The sequence below is a fragment of the Candoia aspera genome, chromosome 5, assembly GCF_035149785.1.
Source record: "Candoia aspera isolate rCanAsp1 chromosome 5, rCanAsp1.hap2, whole genome shotgun sequence".
NCBI lineage: Eukaryota > Metazoa > Chordata > Lepidosauria > Squamata > Boidae > Candoia > Candoia aspera.
The window spans coordinates 86,587,889-86,601,415 of record NC_086157.1 but is presented as its reverse complement, the minus strand read 5'-3'; the positions used below and the strand labels follow the sequence as shown (position 1 = coordinate 86,601,415).

The window sequence follows — 13,527 nt, the reverse complement described above, 5'->3', positions numbered from 1 at the left end:
AGTTCTCCCCTAAGTGTCCTTACTGCGACCTGAAGCTTCCGGCTTCCATAGAACGCCGGTCTTTTCCTTTCCTTTTGTGACGTCACGAAGATCGGCCAACGGCCGGGAGGGCAGCGAAGGCGTGGTTTGCCTTAATCAGAATTAGTGCCGAGGCTTACTTTGTGGAAGATCTATTAACGTGGACTGTAGAGGAAGGAGGACTGTTCTGCGAAATGCTCAGTAGTGAATCCCCTGACCGTAAATACGACGTCGGAGGGGGAGATTATTTAATCCACACATACTAGACCACAGCCCAGTCATAATTTTTTGGTCTCGCATGCACATTCAACCCATGTAGTTAAATTATGTCGTTAGGACGTAGAATATGTTGAATTAATGCATGATTTGGATCTTACTCTTTTATGCCCAAAAAGTTTTTGCTTCCGGTGAGTTTCACCCACCAATCAATTATGCCCTCTTATCTTGGCTGTCTTGCATCTTTTCCCCCATCAAATGAGTTACGGTTATTGCTTGATGGTTACATTGCTTCTGCAAATGTATGTACCTATGCCCTAATCACAGCAAGGATATCGCACCAATCGATTACATCTGCGGTAGGCAAAAACTTTTCGGGCATATTTTACCAGTGGCGGGCAAAAAAGGAACAAGAACAAGTAATTATGAGGAAGGACATCATGCCATAATACCGTTGTTTTTTTTAAAGCCCTATATATATCAGTTCAGTAAACAAAACAAAATTATTCTGTTCCTAATACTGACACACAAAGGCAAAGCTAATGGGACGTCTGTGCTCTGCACATTTTGTCACCAACCAAAATGCATTAAATCAAAAAATCTATTTCTTATAAAACAACAGTTCAAATTACAAGCTAGAGAATGGAATGGCTTTAGCTATGCTTTTGATAATGTATCTCATTTCCTATTTTATGAACCCTTTTAACAGAATTAAAAGGTCTTAATTTGCCATTTTTAAAAAAAAAATGTAATTACAGGTTTGTTGAATAACTATGTTTATATTCCATCTTTTAATTTTCATGAAAATGTTTTTATTTATACATACATTTGGGGGAGGATAAACAACATGACAATAATAGATCTATGCAGCAGAGGTAATTCATCAACATTAACTTACAAAAGTAACTGGTGCAGATGAGTTCCTACTTATATTACAAAGTAGCAGGAAAAGAAATAAAAGTAATCTAGCTTCCTTTCACCTGATTGTAATATAAGACAGCTATTTAATACTGGTGGATGGAATATAGAACCTATATGGTTGGATGGAATATAGAGCCTTGTCCACAACGTAGAGTAACATTTGCATAAAAGGAATTTGGGATTAGCTAGCCCAATAATTTTTCTGTTTTTACCAAGTAGAAGCTTCATTTTCTAATTGTTTTTGTAAGTTCATGTCATGTTCATCGTTTCAATGTGCTTGGTACATCGTAACGCTTCGCATGTCATTTGCCCGATACGTGTTTGCTCTCGGGAGAGGGGAAGATTCCTCATCAGGGAGGTGTTATCTGTTGGCCGCTGGATTGGAATGTGTTTGGGTTATCTTATGTGTTCAAGGTTGCTTTCCCAGGATGTGTGGAAAACGGTTACCAGCACCTGGGAGGGGGGTGGTTGCTATGGCTGGTAGGGGGGAGGGATCACGTTTGGAGCCGAGGGTTTTTAGTTTGTATTTGGCGCGCTTTTAGTCATTCTCAGCTTTCTCTGTATCTGCTATGATTTCCCTAATAAATCAGATTTCATTTAAGTAACCTCTTGTGAGTCTGAGTGTTTGGGACAGGCAACCATTACAGTTCATCTGGCAAAAACTACAGTGTCTGTTTCAAAGTACTTATATTTACATTCCCTTTCATCCAATAAGCATGTGCTCATGTTTCTCTTTAGTTCTTTGAGATAATTTTATAGATAGATGATAGATACATGATAGATTCATTCCTTTTTTAAAAAAAATCTAGCATTATATTTACATTTTCATGCCAAGCATTTATTAAGGGCATCTTGAGAGTCACATAAGGGCTTTTTGTCTTGTCTTCAGTGATTTTAGAGGCAATCCTATTTACTCAGAAGTTTCTCCTTTAAATTTTTTACTATATTTTAGTCAACCTACTAAGAAAAAAATTTTGGTCAATCATGTGAGATTAGTAGTCGATAAAAAAAAACAGACAACAATAAACAATGCAAGATAGAATGGGTTCTACAATCTAAGATCAAACAATAAAACAAGAGGAATGCCTTTGCTTGGCCCTGAAAATAGCACTTTGTTGGCCCTTAGCAAGGATTCTTATGAGGGCAAGTAGGGCATAAGCAGTGCATCACAATTGAGAAGGCTCATTTGCCATTCCCCTATATTTGGGTAATATACTTCAGTAATATACTGTAATATGGCAAAGATGACCCCCAAGTGTCCAAGCAGGTAAATCTGGGAAGAGAGACTCCATTAGAAACTCTGATCCTAATGGTTTAGCCTAGAAATAGACTGAAGGTCTATGCAACTAACACAAAAAGTGCTATCATACAATTATATCAACCTGTCTTGGTTGGTATCTGAGGAGCTTGATTTTGGACTGAATTTTCCAAATCATTTAGAAAAGTATTTCTGTATACAGTATATGGTAATAACACAATCAAGATGTTACCAGAGCATGGACAATGCTGATGGCAGACTACTATGTCTAGGTCACGTTGCAGCTGATATGATGAGCTAATTATACTATTCTACTGACCAGCAGTGTACTCAACGTATTTCCAAGTTTCACACAAATTCTGTCTCTCTGTATCTCCATGTTTACTTACACACACACACACACACCCCCCACAATCAATATAAAAAAAGAATATAAAGAGACATTTACAGTATCATAATGTATTCCTGACTTAATTCCCTGGTTATACCAGAGAAACACCAACCTCACGTAAGACTGGTGGTATCTCCCAGAAGGGAAAAGGCAGGGCTGGATCTTTTAGTCATTGTGCCTCTGCACTATGGAATCAAGGGGAACCATAATTATTTCAATTTGTTTGCATTGTGACCTTTTAAGCAGGAATAGAGGGTAGATGCCAAATGAGGCACCTTCTGGAAGATAGGTAGGGACAGCAGGAATTACCAAGCCACGACCCCAATACAGAAGGCAGGACCAAGGTGTGAAGTCTTCTGGGAGAGGAGGTTTGGCACCTCCATCCTGGAGCCTCAGCTATTCATTGCACCACAAAAAATCAATTAAGCAGACAAATACAGAATACCTACAAATGCTTCTGGACTGATTTTTTTTTTGGTGCCTTTGAGTCAGTGTTGACTCCTGGTGACTGCCTGGACAAATCCCCGCAGTCTTCATGGCAAGATTTCAGAAGTGGCTTGCCATTGCCTCCTTCATAGAGCTGAGAGTGAGTGACTGGTTCAAGGTTACCCAGCTGGCTTTGTGCCTAAGGCGGGACTAGAACTCATGGTCTCCCGGTTTCTAGCCCGGTGCCTTAACCACTACACCAAACTGGTGCTCTTATGCTAGCACTCTTCATTTAGAAGCAACTTTTTTTGTTATTTTATTAAATTTAATCTAAGAAATTATGTAGTAGTTTACACTTATTAATACATTGCTACCTACATTGTACATAGCTAGTACTAGCTATACTTGTGAATAATTTTTAAAAATCCCTTGGGTATTTCTGGTCCATCAGCTAAAACTAGTTTCATATATATAAAAGAAAAAAGGCACTTGACAAAAGACAAATGGAAATTAAAGCTTCTAAGCAGAACTCACAAGCTCACTTCTTAATAAAAAGATACACAGTATAATCAAAACCAGGCAGCACTGTAAGTTCATAATTTTATTTGTACCACACTTTCAATGTTTTTGGTCTTTCCTATCAGAAGTACAGTTAGAAATTATTCAGGGGCTGATTACAGTTTTCTTATTCAGAGCAGAAAACAGTAATTCCTATTTATTGCACTTACATATCACAGTTCGCATCTTTAATTATTACAAAGGACATGATCCCCCAGGCCTTGAAGACTATAAAACGGTAAGCCTATTCTTACAAAGAACTCTCTAAAGTTGCAATATATAAATCAAATAAGACATTAGTTTTTAAAAATACGTAGGGTTGATCACTTCTAAATATGACTTCCAGACATGAATGAAAATTACCTGAGAAATTCTGAGAAAATTGAAATGACAGTGACAAACAGGAAGCAATGTTATAACCCATAAAGCAAACCCCCAAACAGAAAAAGCTACATGTAAAGTTTAGATATATTCATAGATACCTGGAACACATAAACCAAGTGTTGTAACAATTTACTTTTGAAGATTTGTTACATAGACAAAAGGAAGAAGATACGAAAAACTCTGCATGTGATAAACTAAACAAGACATTTTATATTACATTTTTCATAACACTTAAGATTGTTCCCATCTAAATCCAGTGTTTATTACTTTATATTCGTTTGCTTTATGTATCTCTCCAATTTATATATTATATAATTATCAGCTCTCATTGTGTTCTTCATTTCCACCAAGTATTCACAGCTCAAGAAAGTGTTTTCTCTCACATACATACACAGAGACACACACATAAGACATCAAGTGGGTCAGGAAGATTCACAAACTAGTAAGTTTGTTTTTAAAGGAGCATATTCCAGGGCAATATTTATTACATGTGAAAGTGTTGTGAGGAGAAAACTGTGAGAAAAAGCAGCAGCTTCTCCATTGCTACAATATATCTTCATTCTTCTTAGTAGATGGTTTTGGTGATATCAGCTTTCAGGCTTCTCATCTATGGTCTTGTTTAGGTGATCAAAACCACTTTGGAGCATAGACAATGAGGTCTTCAGCTGCAGTGATAAAGATTGCACAAGGACTACCCAACAAATTATACTTTAAATCAGAAATGTAGTTATTTCCAACCCAAACCAGCTCTAGGTTTGACAGGAAATTATTTATACATCTCTTCAGTTGGAGCCTCTAATAAGGACTTGCAAAAGATAGGAGGAGGATAGGGGCACCAGTTTACTTGGAAAGTATGGCAATGCTATTATAATTGTCAACAGTGTATCAGCCTGAGATAACATCACTCTTGACCATCATAGATAATACCAATGAAGGTCACCCAGCATTTATTTAAGCTCTAGGGGAGAAAAAGGCCAAAGGAGCAGTCCAGCAATGATTACTTCTTGGCATTTACACTAGGATTGTGCTCCATGATGTCAGCCCTGTCTCTAAAAATATTACTGATTGTAGTGGTCAGTACCGAGGAAATGCAAGCACAATATAGATTTGCTCTACCAGTTTTAGCTCAATTTAAAATTATAAATTCAACACAGTTTAAAATTATTTCCATATTTAAATGTGTTCAGTTACACATAGCATGTAAGCAACGGAACTCAGCCTGAAGCACCTTGCTGAAAGTGGAATTAGAATAGTATAGTTTTCAAATCTTCACCTTTATAGATGAACTCAGTCCATTCTCCAGGCCATAATTAAACCTTGAGAGATGGAGCCAGATTTGAAATGGATGTGGGAAGGTACTGGTCTTTGTTTAAGTTTCCTCACAAATATCAATTGTGCAGGCCTATAAATAATTTGATTTTTAAACATGTGCTTCTCTATCAAGTTTACTGAAAGGCTAAGAATATGTTTTGTAATAATATTATAATTGTTGATCACTTTTAATGTTCTTTTCACTAGTTCTGCACATGGTACACACAAACACAGATATATTAGCTGGGTTCATAATTTAGATTAAACCATAGTCAACAATAGTTAACTATTGTTGAATAAGCTGCAATTAGTTAGGTTTATTCAGTATATTAAGTCAGTAACCATGGTTTATAAACTACAGTGGCTGAGTTTATCCAACATTCTATGCCAAAGCAAACCAGCAAACCACATTACAACTTAGTGCTCCTTAGAGTTGTTTTTAAGAACACCTTGTCCTTCTGCTGTAAACATCTAGTCTTTGGCCTTATCCCTAAGAGCTGATTTCAGAAATGTAGAAACTAACTCCACTCCCCGCTTTGGATAGACATACCGAATTTTTTTTTGCCTTGCTGAATGTCACATTTACTAATGCTTTCTATCACTCTGCTCATTTGCAAGTCACCCTTTGGGAGCAAACTTTAATGGTGGCAAATTTGGAAGCTATTATATAGCTGCTCATCTTCCTCCAAGCCTCCTACTGTGCTCCCCAAATTATCTGCTGACTCCATTGTCTCTTTGAGAGATCAATTTAATTTTCTACCACTTGCAGAGGATCCTCAGGTTTCTTCTGTACTGTTACTGGCACCAAGGAAACTATTAAGAGTTCAGAACCTTTTAAGAAATCTCCCCAATTCCAACCAAGGCAAAATGAAAAAGGAAAAGAGGGATAAAGGCTCTGCTGCCTCTCTGATTTTGGCTTCAGAAGTCTCAACAATACACTTCTCCAACTCTGCCTCCACTATCCTGCCATTAAAAGACTCTCCAATTTATATTTTCCAATGCTTATGGATTCTTCTTCAACCATCCGAGTAAATCTCAGAAGGGGGAAATTTGGGACAGATCCCCTCTGAGATCTACTTCTCCAGTCTACCTTCTTACCTGTCAGAATAATCAGAACCAAGACCTTTGGCTGTCTCAAGATCACCAAATTTGTAGTTGGTTACCTCATAGCCAAGCTGCTTCTAAAAGATGTCTCTTTCTGATTTTGACTGATGCCATCCCATTCTTCTAGGGTGGATTACTGGTCCTCTGAGCACTGAGCTTTTCACAGTCCTCTTGCCCCAAATCACCACCCTCCATTCTGTCAGTTAGGCCTGCATCTGCTGAGGTCACTCGGCCTCAGATTTTGGCAACTACCATTGAACCATAGGAACTTCCCTGTTTGTCCCCAGTGGAGACCCAGATGCTGGCTGGGGAATACTAGGAGATGCAGCCCACACTTTTTAAAGTTGCTAAGGATGAGAAATATTGCCCTAGATATTCACAATGATGCCTTATATTTACATATACAATGACTCAAAAAAATAAGTATAGGAATACTTACTTGTTCAAGCAATGCTATAGAATCCCTTAGCACCCCTTTCACATGCTGGGCTTGATCCATGTTATGCTGAGTTTTCTCTTTTGATGCCACACTAAGGTCTAGACTGAGGAAAGAACAGAACATTGAAATGTAACATATTTGCTTCATCTAGCATATAATTTAATCATGTTATCATCTCTATATTAATCTTACTAGAAAAATCCACACTGAGACAGTTCCTAAATTATCACATGGCAGATAGAGTTTATCTATCAAAAATATTAAGTTTTAAGGAAGGATCAAAATCTTCAAAGACAGAATATTACCATTTTACACAATTTTTGCAAACTCAAGGCATTGTTCCATTACATTATGAGTGCCGTGTGGATGGCACCATCATTTTCCATACTGCTGTGAAAATGATTGACTATAGGATCATTCAAAATAGCAAATCTAGTTACTTCCCAGGTAAAGTTGCAATGTTAGCATAAAAATAAATATTAAACATTAAAATGTTACATGCATTATCTGGTTGTAAATGTTACAACAGCCTAGTAAGGTAAGCCATCTTACTGTGTCTTGCTAAGTTAAATCAAGTCAATTCATGGTAGTGACAACAGTTGTACCAGGAATTTCTAATTTTAGCTCAGCCTCTTTCTTATGCTACAGCAGGACAGTGAGTTACGATATTTTTTCAGGCCCTCTATCCTGACCTCCTGGCCTTCCCCCATCCTTAAGGACTGTCCCATTTGAAAAAAATAATACAGTCCAATAGCATGCAAGGTTGTTGTTTTTTTAAGCAAAACTGAATTGAAATGGAATTCCCCTTAGTACTGCTTTCCCAGTGTTGGGTCCTTCGGATGCAGTTGGATCAGAATTTTATTTATGTGTTATTACAATATTTCTTCACTACCCCAATTTCTCTCAACTAAGGACAATTTATAAAAAATAGCAACCACCCAAAATTAATACAATAAAAATACATCACACAAGTCAGCCCCAAAAGGCCACTGGAAAAGCATAGTTTTCGGAGCTTTGGAATGTCAGCAAAGTGGGGATCATCAGATTAGGTCTGGATCCTGACTGAACAGGGTCTAGATAATGTATTTAGGATCTTCTGTAGCTAAAGCCCCCATGCCTTCTCCAAATTCTTCCCCAAAGAGGGAAGGTTAAAGATTAAGTGGATTTTATCTGATAAGGCTGTATCAAGATATGGTCTCTTTAGGAGAGGGCATACCTCTGCCTCTTTCAAGGTAGACGGTACCTCCCACTCTCTTAAAAGAGTTTTGATTGCCTCTCAAATCCAGTCACGTACAAGCTGTCTGGCATTAATTTCCAAATGAATGCAAGTCTTTTTATCCATGAAGAACATCACAAAAACAACATAGTGGCCAGTAGGGACTTCTTCCACCTCTCTGCCAAAAAGGGTAAAGGTAACACTAAACAAGGCCACTACACACAAATCTTCGGATGAAGTAAGAGTGGAGATTAGTAAGAATACTTCGCCAATCTTATTGCCAAAGAATATTCATGAACTTGAGTACATAACCAAGTTGACGGCAAACACAGTTCATTTTTCTGCCAGCATTGCTCTAGGGCTGCTTTACTTTCTGGAGCTCCTTGTAGAATCAAGGAGTCACTCTGGGGTCTGCTATCCAGGAGAGACTGCTTGGGACAATCTCTTCTGATGCATTAGCCACCTCTGAGTTCCAGACTACAACCAGGTGTACAGCTGGAAGAAAACTCCAAACATCCCCAGGAAACCATCTGAATTTATTAGGTAACTGCAGTGAAACTGGCCCACCACCACCAATCAAGCAAAGCGGCAATATACACACGCACCAGAGAATGTTAACAGTCCTCTGCCATGGATGGATCAATGTCCTCAGTCTTTAGATCATGTTGCTACTACTCTGAGATAAACATCAGCTCTAGCATGTAGTGATTCATGTCTATAAAGTGAGAGGTGACCTAGGAGGCCATGAAATCTTGAGTTCAACTGAAACCTATACATGTCACTCCCACTCCTGCTCTGTGTTACTTACACTTTATACCACTCTGCTTCACTAAACTCCATCCTCCTTTCAACCTCCACTTTCTCTTACTTTTACTTGCACCCATATATCTCCCTATCACCATGACAGTCACTCACAATCTTCTTGCTCCAAAAAATGCCAACCCAAAAAAGAAAAACATAAAACAGCTCCTATGGCAGACTAAAAATGGAGCTTGCCTTGTGCCATATTAAAAAAACAAAAACAAGTGGGCTACAATACAACAAATCCAGTAAAACCATATAAAATTGTAACACATGAATGTATAAAATGGAATCATAAAAACAAAAACTCTAAGCAATGCAGTAGCATTAGTTTTACCCAAAGCCTAGATGGATGATAGATTGACTGATACCAAAAATTAACAAAACTCAGCACTATCTGTAAGAGAATACGGTAGCATAATGGGAAACTTAATGCTTTTCTTAGGTGACCGCACAGCAAATCTGACATATGAAATGCCACCCAGAGGCCATCACTGTTGTATCTCAGTGGAGAAAGTTATCCATCACATATTCTGATCCAAGAGTTTAATGAGCTTTATATGTCAGTAAAACCACTTGGAACATGGTTTGGTAGCATTCCAACAGCAATACAGATCTTTTGGAGCAACGTTAAGGTAATTTAACTAAGTTGTACATTTTTCACTAGCTGCAGCTTTCAGGTGAACTGCAATATGTGAATCTTACATTTCCACTTACTAGATATTAGTCCATTGTGGGTATGGAGGAAGAGACAAATGACAAAACCAAAAAACCACTCACGTTGCTGACCCTTCTTCCTGAAGCTGAACATGGTAAAATGACTGAGCTGCATGCTCGATCTTTGACAATTTGAAGAACAGTGCCACATTCAGAAAAACCAGTACAACTAAACTGAAAACAAAACAAAACAAAACACAAAGATAATGGACAGTTTTGTTATCATTTCTAATTCTTGTAATAGTATCTTAATGGCAAGAATAAATAAATAAATAAATAAATACTACAAATATTTACAGCTTCCTGACAAATTTAACAAGATGATTAAAGCTTCTGAATAGGTCAGGTGCATATAGTAAAGCGATACAAATCACATTCTCACAACACATTTAGCCATCTCATGTTCAGGCTTAGTGTGGCATTTGAGCTCAGATCATAGGTTAATTTGTGGCTAAGGAATGGCATAATCACCATTCTGAGAGCTTGTTTGTCATTGATTTAGCTGCTTAGACTTGAACCTGGTCTCCCCCAGGCACTACAAATGTTCCCTTATATAAATTGTTGTGACATATAAACAAATTATGCCTGTATTTCCTGGCAATCAGGGTGTTTGCATGCAGACACTTTATAAGAAGTCCTGGGGGTGGTTGGAGAAGTGGAGAGACTCTCTCTCTTTTGCAGACATGCTCTATAGCCTGAAGAAAAATAATATGGCTTCTTGCCTTCCCCCAAATCAAACAAGGGCATGGACTAGTGCATCTGTGAGAGATCTGGAAGTAATTCTCCCTTGATTACAAATGTGCAGGTTCTCACTTGGAGCATGAAACAGGATCCTGCAGATTAGAATGGTGAGCAGCTAATTATCAGGCTAATGACTAAAGATCTTTCTAGGCATTCAAATTCCTCAGAAATTATGAGGAAAGAGGATGAAAAACAGCCTGTATTTCTACTTCCACCACCATCCTCATGTCCAGTGAATGTTTGAAGCATAGAGCTACTTTTACTCCTGATGGCCTTCTGTACAACACAGTACTCTAGTTTTCTAAGGGTTCATATCACTTCTTAAGTGCACTATACCCACAAGGAGGAGCTTACCTTCCATTCTCTAATGGCTTTAGAAAAGGTCCATCTGCTACAGTCTGCGTATGTAATGGACTCAAATATCAGTGGGATAAATTAACTTTTTCTTAGTATTTAGCTGCTGTAAGAAGGGTTAAATCAAAAGAAGTATCAAGAAAGTACTTACAAGATACTCATTACCACTATGATGATGATGATGGTTTTATCTGTAGCATTCTTCTTTGTTCCTGTTAAGCAAGGAAAATACATTTACCATATTCATCTTCTGGAACTCAGTTTAACCTAATTTCAGTGAATCCCTTTGCTGAAGATTTGTCTGCTCAACAGCAGGAAAACAGCACTAGGTTTTGCCTGACCTGGATGCTTATTGAACTTAAAAAGCTAAAGACTCCCTTGACTTAAACTTGGTTCCTGGTAACTACATGGACAGGCCCATGAGATTTTCTTGGTATCAGTACAGAAGTGGGTTTTGTTAGTATATGGCCATATGCAATTCTCATTCAATCTGGTATGGCTCAGATAGCAAGAACAGCTTCAGTATTCTGGAAATTAAATGAAATATCTTCTACTTGAGAAAAGACTCATAATTATTTCAGGATTTAAAAATAGTCATTCCAGAAGACATATCTGCATAAATAACACATCCAGTAATTTATGTCAATTATTCAGAATAAAAGGCTCTGTTATGCCAACAGTATTTTCCTTGAACTTTATTTACAGTTAGCTGCACCACCTATACTTATGTTGAAATATTCTGGATTTGTTGCATATGGGCAAGCAAGAAAAGCCTGTATGACAACTGTGCAGAAATACGCTGACCTATAGTACTCAAATGAACAACTTCAGTTTTATAAATGGCTGGAAAAAGATGTATTTCTACTTGAACCCACCTACATCCCCAAGAGAGATTGTTCTTTTGTCTTCTGTAGAATGTTGTACAGAGTGTTTAGGAAGCATCTCTTCTGCATTCCGCTGTAAAATCCATCTTCTCCTTCTTAGGACTCCAAGTTTTGCAGGATCCTCAATAGGTTTGTTTATTGCATATTCTTCCATTAGCAATTCTGATTCTATAAATGACAGAACCAGTTTAGCCAGTTTCTGTTCTTCTACTTTATTTTAAGCCAGCCTTTTGCAGCAACATCCATGAGTGTTAAGACTTCTGTTGCCAGAAATCCTAGCTAAAGTTAATGCCAGCTGAGAATTCTTTGGTCTGATAACATCTGGAGGGCAGATTTAGAGAAAGTGTTTTATGACATTTACAGTCAGAATTGTGATGTGTTCCATCTTAATTAGTATTATATCGAATGGTAGTTTCTACTTACATGTGAAGACATCCACTTTTTCCTAATCCCCGTATCTACATAAGCCTCTGTTACCTCCCTTAAAAGCTGCTTCCATGGCTTAGTAGATCCTCTGGAATAGGATGGGATAGGCCAGTAGTTCCTAGACAATGGAACAAACTATGTAGGGGATTGTTTGCAGATGGGGAGCAGAGCTAAAGGGGATTAGAAATTTGGGAGACTTGTCCATTCAAAGCCAGATCACTTTGAGAACTTGGTCTCACTCTACTTGGACAAACCAGGATCCAGTAGGGCTTTGCATGTGTAAGCCTGAGATCCAGGGCACACTGGCATCTATGTACACTCCCTTTTCACCTGGTTCTACACAGAGGATTTTAGAACCTGCACCAATCTTGCATGGGAAGTGGGACAGCTGACTGTCAGCAAGCAGGTCAGGTCAGGCCAGGTCAGCTGGTGTGGGAAGGGAAAAGCTGCTTTACCTTCTTGGCTTAGGGAGATGTTGCACCAAGTGGCATCATACTAGATGGGTAACATGTGCCTGCAGACGGGCTTGGATTGTATAGGATACTGGCATTGTGTGGCAAAGAGCAGAACCTGTGTGTGTGTGTGTGTGTGTTGAGAGTGAGAGCACATGCAATACTGGGTAGATCTGCAAAACTGGGTGTTAGAGGGAAAAGGGAGACATATAAAGAGCATAATGGGAAGGCAGGAAAGGGGATGGTACATTCAGGGAGAAGAAGGGCATTTAGGAAAAGTGGGCTCTGGAAATGGAGGTGGTGGGATGAGCTGATTTGCAGAGTATTCCTGGAAGTCTCTGTGCTTTTCTTGCTCTCTTCCTTTCCAGGATTCCATGAACAGAGAATTCAGGAAGAATGCTGCTGTCTTGCACATGAATTAAGATCCCGTGTAGGAGAGGAATAAATGATTCTCATAGGATTCATTTGTCATGGCAGAAAATGCTGGTAGTCCCCATTTCCATGAGGTACTTACTAAGGAGATTTATAGTTGCTGCTTTTCTGTAGCAGCCCCTATAATTTGGAATAGCCACCCATTTAACTGAGGTTAGCCCCTACAGTTCTGGCCTTCCAGAAACTATTGAAACCTATGGTCACATACAGGTAGTCCTTGACTTATCACGATAGGAAAATTTGCCGTTAAGAGATGCAGTTGCTAAGCAGGCATTATGTGACCCCCACCCAATTTTCCCAATTGTCAGAAGCCAGCTGGGAAGGTTGCAAATGGTGATCACATGACCCCAGGACACTGCAACTGTCATAAATACATGCTGGTTGCCAAGCATCTGAATTTTGGTCAAGTGATCGTGGGGAAGGTGCGACAGTCATAAGTGCAAGGACCTGTCATAAGTCACTTTGTTCAGTGCTGTCA

General features: G+C 38.6%; 1 protein-coding gene across 1 annotated transcript in view; it reads right to left on the bottom strand.

Annotated features, from left to right (window-relative positions):
* Window positions 1–3,814: 3,814 nt before the first annotated feature.
* GRAMD1C (GRAM domain containing 1C) overlaps window positions 3,815–13,527 on the bottom strand; it is a 50,311-nt gene continuing 40,598 nt past the window's right edge. Inside the window, exons 14-18 of the mRNA XM_063304725.1 lie at window positions 11,731–11,907; window positions 11,007–11,067; window positions 9,824–9,934; window positions 7,027–7,129; window positions 3,815–4,837 (exon numbers count right to left, since the gene is read on the bottom strand). Of these exons, the coding sequence (XP_063160795.1) occupies window positions 4,760–4,837; window positions 7,027–7,129; window positions 9,824–9,934; window positions 11,007–11,067; window positions 11,731–11,907 (530 nt within the window). The 3' untranslated portion in view covers window positions 3,815–4,759. The remainder of the gene's footprint in view (window positions 4,838–7,026; window positions 7,130–9,823; window positions 9,935–11,006; window positions 11,068–11,730; window positions 11,908–13,527) is intronic.